The sequence below is a fragment of the Balaenoptera physalus genome (assembly GCF_965194825.1).
Source record: "Balaenoptera physalus genome assembly, chromosome: 16".
Classification (NCBI taxonomy): Eukaryota; Metazoa; Chordata; class Mammalia; order Artiodactyla; family Balaenopteridae; genus Balaenoptera; species Balaenoptera physalus.
In genome coordinates this window covers 43002707-43016409 of record NC_138898.1, presented here as the reverse complement: position 1 = coordinate 43016409, position 13703 = coordinate 43002707, and the positions used below count along the sequence as shown (strand labels likewise).

At 35.3% G+C, this 13703-nt stretch overlaps 1 protein-coding gene across 9 annotated transcripts in view; it reads right to left on the bottom strand.

Moving 5' to 3' along the window:
- Positions 1-13703, bottom strand: part of MACROD2 (mono-ADP ribosylhydrolase 2) — a 1951733-nt gene that overhangs the window by 1448707 nt on the left and 489323 nt on the right. The window contains exon 5 of one of the 9 annotated variants that reach the window (XM_082428627.1): positions 319-4660. The exons of the other annotated variants lie outside the window; for them this stretch is intronic. Coding sequence (XP_082284753.1) covers positions 4599-4660 — 62 coding nt within the window. The 3' untranslated portion in view covers positions 319-4598. Of the gene's footprint in view, positions 1-318; positions 4661-13703 lie in introns of those variants that run through there. 9 annotated transcript variants of the gene reach the window in all.

Here is a 13703-nt window from a genome sequence, read left to right as displayed (position 1 = left end):
ACCCGACGCCGCCAAAAATAAATAAATAAATAAATAAATATAAATCTTAAAAAAAAAATACAAGAACTGGCAATACCTATGGATAGTGGAGTGAAAGCCAGGGCCTGTACTGACCACAAGGATGAATTAGCAGAGGAGAACCATGGTGAGATGAAAACATAAAACAAAAATAAAAGGAATTATGACTAAGGATATTGGGAGCAGGCTGACAATTCTCCCCACCAATTAGATTACATTCATACATACTCTCTTTATTCATCCAACAGGCATTTATGAAGTGCTCACTATGTGCCAGGCATGTTGCTAGGTATTAAGAATACAAAGAAAGTAATATGCAGTTGTCACTCTGAAAATGCTCACAGTCTTCTATAGGAGACAAACCTGTAGGTACCAGAATATAAAGGAAATTTTATTTAAATGTCTATTAAAATTTCACGTAAAATTTAAACTATTTAAATTTTATTTAAATAAAATACTTAGTATAGTGCTTGGCATAGGGTAAACTAACTATAAATGTTACTTATTATTAACAGTATAATACTCTGTTCCCATTCACTGGCTCCCAAAAAAAGATGAATTTTCAAAGAGTGAAGACTTTGATAAGCAACCTAAGGTCAGGGAAGAGGCACCCAAGGGCATAAGCTTTAGAAACAATAGAAGCTTTTTCTCAATTTGTGCAAATTGAGGGTGGCAACTAACTTGCTTAAGGTGATGAAGCACACGTTTGGGAAGATATATGGAAGGGATGATACTATGAGAAAGAAAAACATGAGACATTCTGCTTGGGGAAAAAAGGAAGTATGCAATCCACTTTTACTAAATCTCTGCTTTGTAGTGCATGATGTAAATCCTCTTTCCTGTCTTCTCTGGAAATCTTCAGTGAAGCCTAAACTGCAGTATATGTGTGTGTGTGTGTGTGTGTCTGTCTGTCTGTCTGTCTGGTGCTAATATTCTGCTTAAGGTTGGCTCTGATTGAGGAAAGGAGCTTCTGGAGGAGAGAATGGAGAGAGGAGGGACTGATCACAGCAAGGTCCATAAGCAAAACAAGACAAAACAAAGCAAAAGCATACCATTATAGGTGGAAGATAAAGGAAAGGTGAAAAGCAGAATGAGACCAGTAAAAAGGAGAGTAGTCAGCTCTACCTGGGGAGGTCAGGAAAGGTTATACAAAGTAGGTGGTATATGAGCTGAGTCATAAAGAATGGGTATTTCACCAGGGAAGATGGCGGAACAGGAGCGAGGAATAAGGGATCACTATGTGGGAGAGTATGCAGACTGTGGCATCCAATTCCATCAAATAAAAGTACTTCAACTCACCTGGAGAAGAAGCTGCAGAGGAAGCAAGAGAGAACTCAAACAATATAGCATCTTGAGCTCTTTATATAAGGATAAAATCCAGCCATCTCAGAGATGGATCAAAATAAAGAATTCAGGAATGGCAAATCACAGTAAATGAACTCACCTTTCTTGAATTTTCTTTCTTTTTTATTGTTTTTGTTAGTTTTCAATTGAAGGCAGTGCATATAAATTGACTTTATACTCCATATCTTAAAAGAAGTCTCTAGTTTGTGTACTTTTATGGTGTTCCAGGTTCTAACAACCTACCTACAGGTTCTGATCTCTTCATTCCCTACAGTGTTGGACACCTAAGTGTTTCAGGAGTAAACAGATCACTAACCAGCAGAACTGTTACTTGATTTCCTAAACTATTCCATCAAAATTAAAGGCTCTTGCCTCTAGAAAAGGCTTCCTTATCTCTGTTTCCTAGCAGAAAAATGGGAAATTTACTAGAATTGCAATGAACTGCTTTTTGGTAAAACATTCCAGTGATTAACAATTCACATTGCTGTGACTGTAGTACTTAGTAAGCTTAGTCATTTCCCTTATCTATCTCTAGTGAAGAAGATCAAATTATCTTCCGTACCGTATTCATATATTTAAAATCACGCTAATTTTCATTTCCAGAGGCTGAATAATTTTTTAACCACTTCTCACATATACAATTTTCAGTTCTTTAATCCTTCCTCTGCTTTCATAACTTCATGAATAAGCTTATCCTATCTTGTTGCAGATTGTCATTCTTTAAGAAGGCTTTCCTGTGAAATCCAGACCTCACTCATACCTGGACTTCCTCTCTTAACTGCATAATTTCATATGAATTACCTCCTCTGCAGTGCTGATATAAATTCTTAAGTCTTATCTCCCTCACTTGCTGTATGTTTCACAAGGGCAGGGAACAGGCTTTATATTTTTATAGGAAGTGCCACTCTATTCTTGACTTTTTCCCTCTTAGATTCTGTAATATCAGAACCTCCTCTAACAGAAAAAGAATATAATTATATCAACAAACATGTAAAAGGCACTCGATAGCATCCATCAGCCATCTTAAATAAAACTCTAATTAAGAAAGGGATAACAGGATTCACCTTAAAGACTATATACCAAAATTCATCAGTAAACACTGAATACAGGGAAACATTGAAACCATTTCCATTCAAATAAAGAAAAAAAATAGAGACTCCTGCTTCACCACTATCATGTTTCAACATTGCCTTTGAAGTTCTAGCTAATGAAATGAGACTCCCAAATTACATGATTAACAAAAACATTGGGAAGAAAAGAGACAAAATGTCTTTAGTTCAAATTTGAGAAACAAGTAGAGTTAATGAGATAATTCAACATGGTAGCTGTATTTGAATAAAAATACAAAAAAATCAATAGCATTTTACAAAAGCAATAATAATTATTACTGGATATGTGAAACATAAATACTATTCACGAAACCAATATAAACTATAAAATATGCAAGAATAAATTCTTAATAAAGTTATGTCTTCATAAATAAAACTTTAAAATCATATAAAAGACATAAAGAATTGAAAAATACAGTTATAAGGTCAGTGTTTTGTGGTGAGTGTGTAAACTGACAAATGACTTTAAAACTTATGTGATGACTAGAAAGCCAAAAATGTTTGCAAAATTAATTCTAAAAGAGTACTTTCCTTACCAGATATTTTAACAGTCCATAAAGATGCCATAATCAATATAGCATGGTACGGCTACTGGGACAGACAAAATATCAATAAAAAAGAATAGAGTCCACAAAATATGTATCCAGAGGATGTAACAGATGACAAAAGTTGCATTTCAAATCAGTGGGAAACGTTACTTTATTTATTAAATGGCGCTGACAGTTGGCATCCATGTGGAAAAAAATAAAGTTAGACCCCTATCTCATACAATATATAAAATAAATAAAATTATATTTTGAAAAACTAAATGTCAAAAAAATAAAATAACAGCATTAGAAAACAAAATATTTTAAGAACTCTGAAGTGAGGAATATTTCTTAAACAAATCAGGATACTAAGATGCTTACTTAAAGGGTTTATAAAATTTGCACTTTGCTTTCCAAGTATATTTCACATTGTTTTTCAGAATGAGTTCTATAATCAAATGAATTTTATTTCTATTTTCACACTGTATTGTAAAATATTTCACTTGATGTTTTGTAACATTAATTCTGCACGATAAGCAGCAAGATTATTTTCTTTTTCAGCTCATCTATTGAATTTGGTAGAATTTGGTTCTTTTTTTAAAATTTCAGAATACTGTTGGATGCTCTTTTTTTTAATTAATTAATTAATTTATTTATTTTTGGCTGCGTTGGGTCTTCATTGTTGCGTGCAGGCTTTCTCTAGTTGTGGTGAGTGGGGGCTACTCTTCGTTGTGGTGTGCGGGCTTCTCATTGCGGTGGCTTCTCTTGTTGCGGAGCATGGGCTCTAGGCACGCAGGCTTCAGTAGTTGTGGCACACGGGCTCAGTAGTTGTGGCTTGTGGGCTTAATTGCTCTGCGGCATGTGGGACCTTCCCAGACCAGGGCTGGAACCCGTGTTCCCTGAATTGGCAGGCAGATTCTTAACCACTGCGCCACCAGGGAAGTCCCAGATGCTCTTCTTAAGTGTGCTTCTTCAGTCTTCTTAAGAGCACTTCTTCATCTTCTTGATAAAGTTCTCTTCCAGTTTTTTCATTATTTCTGATTTAATGGGAGCCCACTCTTTTAGCTGACCAGTTGTTGTTCCTCATCTAGAATATTCTTAAAAGAACTGTGAATAGCTTTTCCCTCTCTTGCCTGGATGTTTCTTTAGCAAAGATACCTGCTAGACAGATCCCATTTTTCAGGCAGTGGGAAACGCATCATGGATATCCCAGCTGCAGCTCTTCTGGGTTTTGTAGTCAGTATTTTGGAAGTTGTTTGAGGGCATCCATTATAACCTGGGTCTTTTGGTAGACTTCTCCAATTCATAAGGTATGAACACACTAAAGCAGTTTTCCTCCAGTTCTTCTGGGGTCAACAGGATTAGAAGGCCCCTCCAAGAATGACAAACAGCAAGATTCCTTCACCTATATTAGTGAAGATAACATTAGTTGCTATAAAAATTTAGTGGTTTAACACAACAGAACTTTATTTTGTGCTCAAGCAGCGGTCCAGTGTAATTCTTGTTGGTCTACAGCTTTCCTCCACGTGGTGATACAAAGACCCATACTCCTTCAGTCTTGTGGCTCTGACATTTCTTATGTCCTCAGAGGCTCCCACAACTAGGCAGCAGACAGGGAATGACAGCTTGGAGGAGTCACACCTGCTTCCTGACAGCCTTGGCCTAGAAATGACAAACATCATGCTCTTTTGCATTCCATTTATGAAAACTATTATAGATACAAAGCCCCACGTAGATGCAAGGGAGACTGGGAAATGTCATCTGGTGGAGTAGCTGCTTCTTGGCAATAATTCTTTATTATTCATGGGGAGCTCACATTTCAGTGAACTATATTAGATGTCTGTGTCACATTATCCTAGCCCTCAGAGAGAGTTACGGCTTCTCCTCTGCCCCCTGCCCTAAGTCCCTCACAATATAATGAGGCAAGAAACTTATTTTTTGTTCAGGAAGTGACAAAAGAGCAAGAAGTGGTCACTTTATGACAAGGCCAGTAAGGAAGAGATCGCTTATAGCATTTAGGGAAGTATAAAAGCCATAACAGTTAAGAGTTAGATGAGAATGCCATGGATAAGAAGGTTTCATAAGTTAAAATAAAAATAGCATAGGGTCTTGGGGAGAATTTTTTTTTAAAAAATGGGGAGAAGAAGTTTAAAAGCATCATATAGTCATGTAAGAACTAGAACAATGTAAGGGTGGCTTGTAGAGGAACATTAAGGAAGACAGAGATTGAGACACAAAATACATAACCAGTCCATATGAGAGTCATAAAAACTCTGTTTAAATATTATTTCATTCAATTAGGAAAAATCAGACATACAAAATCAAATACACTCAAGTAACCAGTATTTAGTGAGTTTTTAATGTATTCTTACTTTTGTAGCAATTATCTGCATTTTCTTTATTCTGCTAGAGGATTTCATTTTCAAGAAGCTATGTGGGAAAATAAGTCCCCACCTACAATTTGTAAACTTATTTAAACTTTAAAATTTATCATCAGTGTGTCAAGCACTTAGGAGATTTAACACCATTATATTTCTCTCACCTAATTTGTTTAATTCATGAATTTGGAGAAAAACTTGCAAGAGTTAAAAAGAAAAAATGCAAGGGGTATTTTAGGGTTGCTTTTTTTTTTTTTTTTTTTTTAGTAACATAACTAATTACTATATACAGTATTTAAATCCTATCTATTAGGACCTGTTTAAACATTTGCCACGCATCTTCAAAGGTATTTGCTCAGAGAATTTCTGATTTCATTTCATATGGTCACTAAAAAGTCTCTAAGATAACTTCAGAAAAAAGGAAAACCCTTGCAAAGGAATGATGCTTCTCATTCATGTCAAATGATGAAAAGCTTACAGTCAACAAATAAGAGACCTCACAAGGACTCTACACAGCATTCATCACAGCCTCCCTCACCAGACCCAGACCCACTTCAAAACCTTCAAACCAAAAGAAACCCAGCAAGGGAAGTTTGCCAACTCTTCTTGCCAAGTTGGCAGAGCCCTAAAGGTTTGAATGGGCTTCTCGACGTATCAGATAAAGGCAGGCATTTGGAGCCTGTGAAGCCTCCCTGGGCATAATCAGACCTGAGGTGAAATTCCATCAACCACTGCCATTTGCATACGATGTCAGGTATGCGGATGGCACAACTTAGGGCTCTGGCTAAGTGAATAGTTTTGCTAAGAAATAAGACAGAAAAAAAAATCTTAGAGTAAACATGAAGTAGGAAAGTTTTTTTCTCCTCAAGATGATCTTTTTCAGCTTTGATCTTTGAGACATGGGAGGACAAACTGGGTCTGAGGCAAGAGAAGCTCCTCTCAGGTCAAGTACACGTTTGCTTATGAAAGAGGTGAGAACAGACTCAGGGACTGGAATTCCTTCCTGCCCGAAGCTTTATCCACCAGGAAACATTGCTTCTGAGCTGCTTCCTAGCTTCTGGGCAGCAAGGTCTCCATTCATTTCTAAATGAGTAAGCAATTAGACTGCTTGACTGACTTTAGTTTTCCCGCCTTCCACTTTTCTTTAACCAGGATTTCTTTCATTCATTCACTGCCCCAATCCCTCCTACACTCAATGGATCCCTCCACCACTAGCTTTCACCCAGCCGTGTGGTTATTCACACAACAGTATCTTCTTATTCCTTCACGGTGGGAACTCCCTGACTCAGAATTCAATGCTTTTTCTCTTCAGATGGCAAACACAGAATGTTTCCTCAAGCACTGGGAAACAAAGGACAACTCACTTGTCATACGATTGCTACAAATCACTCCCAAGTTTCCCCTTGCATTTAATTTCTCTTTAAATATATCTTCCTATCGGAAAAGAAAATCTACCTGTTTGCTTTGGCTAATACCATGAGTCTTCACAGATATCCTTCCTGCTGCCTCTATATTGTAAATTCATTTTAATCTACCCTACTCTTGACCTCCCTGGGAATTCCTGCCAGCTAGAACAGACCTTCTGTATCTCTACGTTTCATTAACTCTCCGTCTCATTTCAAATCCAACTGAAATCCTCATTTTTTTTCTCCCTTCAGACTGTATATCTTAAATAATAAATAGGTTGACAGAATTAACTTCTTATTGAATTGTGTAGTATCGTTCCATGGAGCAAGTCACGGTAGAGGTGCCATGGAAAGCTCTGTACAGAATGAAATTTTATTGTACCTCATGATAGTTAAAGTATCATGCCCTAGAAAAGATGATTAAATCAAACATGCAACAATATATACAACTTTTTTTTCCAATGTCAGCATTGTGGAGATTTATAATTTTATAATTTATGTGGAGATTCTTCCACTGTAAAATTTAAAAAATAGTTGGAGAGCCATTGGAGTTGGGCTTTTTCATAAACCAAACTCAACAGACATTATGTTTAAATATTCCAAGTGTGGTGTGAAGTTAATTAAATTTTATGAGGCAAAATATATTTCAGATTATCTCTAAAGCAATTTTCAGGATAAAAGAAATCCAAAATGACCACAGATACTAGCTGGACTGGGAATGGTCTTTTTTCCAAAATTATATATATGTATGTGTATGTATGTATATATAAACACACATATATATTTAAATACATAATTAAAGAATATATACATACCATTTTTCTTACTCAAAAAATAACCCTAATCTATCTTCAAGTTCACTCCTATCAACTCTTGCTTCCATCACTATCCAAACAGTCTTCCTAGATAACCAATGCATCAGCTCTAAGGAAAAGCAGTTAAGATTTGGCGTTCTTTCATTCTGTCATGCCAAACATCTCAAAGGATGGTGAGGAATAGAGAAATCATGCAGGTGATCTTAAATTATCTTCTGATTTACCAAAACACGTTTGCCAACCTGCCATTCTGGCACTGCCCCCCCAACCCCATCTTACTGTACCATTCACTCCCTGCATCTGCTTTTTCCCAGTACTTGTCACCAGGTTGTTAAAAGCTCACTTCTTTAGTTTCAGAGTTTCTCTATGAAACTCATATAAAAATAACACATAATAAATAGAACAGAATTTCTAAAACTTAACTTCCACTTTGTGAAGAAAACTTTCCTCTAAGAGGGACTTTATGTATGGAATAGGGAAACTAGACAGAAGTTCTCTGTGCCCTCCTGAAAATAAAAACTCTGTGATACAGACTGGAGAGTCTGGTGAAGATAAAGAGGTTATTCCATTTTTATCTCACCACCTCTGCATCTTCTTCCATAAACACAATCCAATTATGAGTTCTCCTGAGACAGGATAAAACTCGCTCCAGAGTCATTACATCATTCTATCATTTCCATCCTAATCTGTATGTGATCCAAATTATTCCCACTTAATGACACTAAAATATTCAGAGAGAGGAGAATTAAAAACTGGCACCTTTTCCATCTACAGAAAGGAGGTAAAATACAAAAATAAGTAAATAAGTGGTATCTTTTCAGTTCGATGATTTGTGAAATAAGCATCTAAATTTTCATGTGTTTCTCCCTTAATTAATCACAAAATATTTATATTTGTTTTTATTAAGGAATTATACAATATATTCTGAACACCCAAGAGACATTTTTTCTTTTCAGTATAGTTTTCTACTGGCAAGTAAGCTTAGAGTCCAGAGAAACTGCTTTCAATCTGACCACATGTCCTGATCAAATACAATCCTTGAGGAAGTTCAAAAGGCTGCCATAAATCTAGAAAACTTAAGCACCACTGCTAAGATACTAGGAAAGCATAAGACTTTCTCAAGCAATCAATCTGTACCCTAAAATAATCTTAAATAAATTTTTAAGTTAAAAATGGATTTTTCCTCACATTTCTAAATAGTTGCTTTGCCAATAAAGATTTTTAAAAGGGAATTTAAATATATCAGGTTGAAGTAAAATCTACAGTTTTAATGTCTAAACATCTAAAGGTAATTATGTTACCTTTACTTTTTTATTAAAGCATATGGATTAAAATATGTATAAATATATGATGCATAGGAGTTGAACCACAAGAGTCTAACTTATTGCAGAATCTTAAAAACAACATATTAATATTAAATAGTTAATAACGGTCAATATTTTTTAGTATTTATCATGTGCCAGATATTATTTTAAGCATTTAGCTTGTACAAAATCATTTAATCCCCACACAAATCTAAGAGGTAGGAAGTATATTTAACCTCATTAAGAATGAGGAACTGAGGCAAACAGAAGTTAAATAACTTGCCAAATATCAAACAGGTATTATGAAATGAAGCCTGGAAGCAAACATAGGAGGTCTGGGTTCAGAGTCCACTCTTTAAACCACTACATAATATATGCAGCATAATTATTGCTCATCGTGTAGTTTTTCTCTTATGGACACATAGTCTGTAACATACTGGAAACTTCTAATGGGCAGAAACACCATTTTATTCATCTTCATATATTCAGGCGCTAAAAAATATTCAATATACAATTAGTTAATAAAAGACATTACAATTTATTCCCTGCTCTGCTAAACAATTTTAGATGCACATCATTGATAATGGTTGCACTGACCTAACTTTAAATTTTTAAATGTACGTAATGAATAAACTGTGCACTAACTTTAATAAAAAACAAAATAAGGGGAAGGGGAAAACTAGTTACAAAAATTCCATGACCGTAACAGATCAAGTGTCTTTTAGTTTTCCATATCCACTTATGGTCCTTTTCATTTGTATAATTTGTTTTATAGTGCTGAAATTATAAGGCACAGTGAGCAGTTTCATATTCTGTTATTTTCTTTATCATTAGATACAGGATTTTCCATAGTCTGAAAATTATAAAGTTGAATGGCTGCATATAAGCCCACTGAGTGGAAGCACAGCAACTTCTTTAACTAATCCCCTACTATTGGATATGTAGGTTGTTTCTATTTTGTTGTCTTAATTATAATGCTGTAAGAAAAAAATGGATTGACACATGGATAGATGACTACATGGAGAGAAACAAGATGACTACATGGAGAGAAACATGATAGGACAAGGATAGTCAGTCATCAATGGTAGACCTGGGAGGTAGACATAAGGGGGTTCACTGTGAAATTCTTTCAACTTTGCTGTGTGTTTGAAAACTACTGTAATAAAATATTGAAAAAATAATATCTTAATGAATAAAAATAGTTATTTAATAAAATGTCAACTTCACAAGGACAGGGATTTTTGTCTGATTTCTTTATTCTGCTGGGGCCTAGACCAGTACCTAGAACACAGAGGTGCATACTTCATAATATTTTGTTGAATGTGAACAATTTGAATATTATAATGGCACGAGAAATATATAAGAAATCAGGATTATCTCCACCTCCCTGTGTTTGTAGTTGTCACTTGTTGTGGGTTGTAGCTGTTTGGTTGTTTAGTGACTTTCCTAAATGATTTGTGTGAAGACTGCATTTTTTGTCATGTATGTCCACCGAGGCCTCTGCTCTGTTGACTACTGATTTTATAGAAATTTCCTTAAAAGTTTGGAGGCAAAAAAGAAAAGAAAAGAGTAAAGGAAATGAAAGATAGGAAAGGAAAGGGGAGGAGAGGAGAAAAAAGGAAAGGAAAAAAACGAAGGAAAAGAAGGAAAAGAAAAAAGTACTCTCCCATCTTTCCAGATTGGCTCCTGTTGGGGCACTTCTTCAACACTTATTCAGGCTATTTACAACTCTGCCTTAGCTTTCACTTCCTTCCTCCACTGAGCCTAAAGCTGAGCCAGAGGTGAAAGCTAAGCATCTTCTTAGGTCTTTCCTGAGCATATATAAAGCCCTGGGCATGTGCATGGCTTTCCAGATTCTCTGCATATGCAGAAGCCTTTCAAAGCATTTTTTCCCTATCTATCTCCTTCCCAGGCCCCTTCCTTCTCAGGTTTTCTGATCTGTCTGACTGTACAATCAGAGAGATTGTACAATCTGTACAACTTGTACAATCTCTTATCCTTTGTCTTAGGTGACCACAACTCGTATATTTGCCTTTAAACACTTTCAACAAATGCTGTCTGGGAGGTTGCCCAAGCCATGGGAAAGCTCTGAGGTGAAACAAAGACAAGGCTTTCAGGTGACCCTCAGCGAGGCAACAAACAGATCAATGCACACAACCATAATTCTCAGAGAACAGGGTCTATATTGCTCACTCTGGCACCAGCAAGCTGCACCAGGAACATGTGCCACTGTCTTCATGGCCACTGCTATCCTGGGAAGTGAGGGATCGTAGGCAGGTAAGTTAAAATACAACAATGCTCTCTCACCAAATTTCAGGTATTTCCTTTTCTTTAAGTGTTCCCCTGGTTGTTGTAAGTTTTTTGCTGTTAGATTTGAGAGATCTGAAAATTTTGATTATGATAGTTTTTGCCAGCTTAATCATTGCTTTACTAGAGAGATGGAGATTTGGAAATCCCTACTCTGCTATTTTTTTGGTAATGTCCCTCATAGGAAGACCTTATTAGCAATTTAATTCCTTTACATGTCATAGGTCTATTCAGACTTTATATTTCTTCTTGAGTCAGGTTTGGGACTTTACATATTTCCAGGAATTCGTCCAGTTTATCTAAGTTGACTAATATTTTGGCATAGGTTGTTCATAATTGTCCCTTGTAATCCTTTTAATTTCTTTAGGGTCAGTAAGGACGGCCCTTCTTTCTTTCATTCTCGATATTGGTAATTTGTGTCTCTTATTTCTCTTGATTAGTCTAGCATATGGTCTATGCTGGAAAATGTTCTATGTTGCTTGAGAAAAATATATATTCTGAATTCACTGGGTGGAGCACTTGTATATACATCAGTTAGGGTGAATTGGTTGACAGCATTGTTCCAATTTTCTATGTCCATGCTAATTTTATGTCTCCTCGTTCATTCAACTGTTAAGAGTAAGATATGAAAATCTCCAATTATCATTACTGAATATACTATTTCTCCTTTCAGTTATGTCAGTTTTTGCTTCATGCATTTTGAGGCTTTGTTATTAGGTGTGTATACATTTATAATTGTTATTTCTTCCCGTTTTATGGATCTTCTCAACATGATAAATTATACTGCTTTGTCTCTAGTAATATTTCTTGCCTGACAGCAACTACAACACTCTTATGGTTACTGTTTGCATGTATATCTTTCTCCATTCTTTTATTTTCAACATATTTGTATCTTTGTAACATGTGTCTCTCATAGAAAACATATAGATGTATCTTGCTATTTTTATGCACTCTGATCATCTCTGCTTTTGATTGGGGCATTTGGAATGTTTCCATTTAATGGAATTTTTGATATGATTAGATTTACATGTGCAATTTGCCTATTTGTTTTCTATATCTTTTAAAGAAGTTAATAAAAGAAATGTGAAAAAATGTATTTAATAGTCTTTTATATCAAAACATATTTATCATTTGTGGTGCTTTTTATTTGTTTGTTTGTTTCACATTACCATCTACTATAGGTTTTTTTCAGCCTGAGGAACTTTAGTATTTCTTTTAAGAATTTTTTATAAGAAAGGTCTGCAGTCTTTGTTTATCTGGAAATGACTTTATTTCACCTTTATTTCTTAAGGAATTTTGGTGAATATTGGATCCTTAGCTGGAAGGGTTTTTTGGTTTTGTTTTTTTTCTTTCAGCACTTTGAATATCTTATTCCACTACATTCTGGCCACCACTGTATCAGAATAAAAGTTAGCCATTAATCATATTGATGGCAATTTCTGTTGTGTGGATCTCTTTATATTTATTTTACTAATGGTTCTTGGAGTTTCCTAGATGTGTGGATTAATGTTTCTCATCAAATTTGAGAAGATTTTGGCCATTATTTCTTCAAATATTTAATCACTCCCTTTCTCTGTTCTATTCCTGGGACTCCCATCACACTTGTGCTGTTATGCTTGTCCTTGTCCCACAGGTCTATGAGGCTTTGTTCATTTCTCTTCAATCATTTTTCTCTGTTCTTCAGAATGGATAATTTTAATTGATCTATCTTCAGGCTCACCAATTCTTTCTTCTGACATCTTTAATCTGCTATTAGACACTCTTAGGGCTTTTTCATTTCAGTTATTGTACTCTTTAAATCCAGAATGCTAAAATTTCTACCTTGTTATTGAGAATCTCTATTTGTTGATTCATTATTGTCATACTTTAATTATTTAAACATATTCCCTTTAGTTCCTTGAATATATTTATAATACTGTTCTGAATTCTTTGCTCAACTGAACATCTGGGGACACTCAGTGACAGTTTCTATTAACTGCTTTTTTGTTGTGGTGGTAAAATACACATAACATAAAATTTACCATTTAACTGTCTGTAAGTGCACAGTTCAGGGTCAGTAAGTACACTCTTATTGTTACGCAACCACCACCACCACCATCAATCTCAAGACCTCTTCATCTTCCCAAACTGAAACTCTGCACCCATTAAACAACAACTCCCCATTCCTCTGGGCCCCTGGCAACTACCATTCTACTTTCTGAATGTTTTTTTCCTCTTGAGAATCAGTCACAGGTTCCTGTTTGTTTGCATGCTTCATATTTTTTTTTGAAAACCAGACATTTTGGATAACACACTTTAGTCGATCTGGAATCTGATTATTTTCCCTCTGAAGATTGTTGTTGTTGTTTGTTGTTGCTGTTGTTGTTGTTGGGGAGGTGGTTTATGTGCTCATTTTGTTAGGCACTTACTTGGGCTAAATCTCTGAACCAAGTCTTTCCCATGATGAGAAGTTTCTAATATCTTTGCTTAGATTTTTTAATTCCTGCTTTTATTTT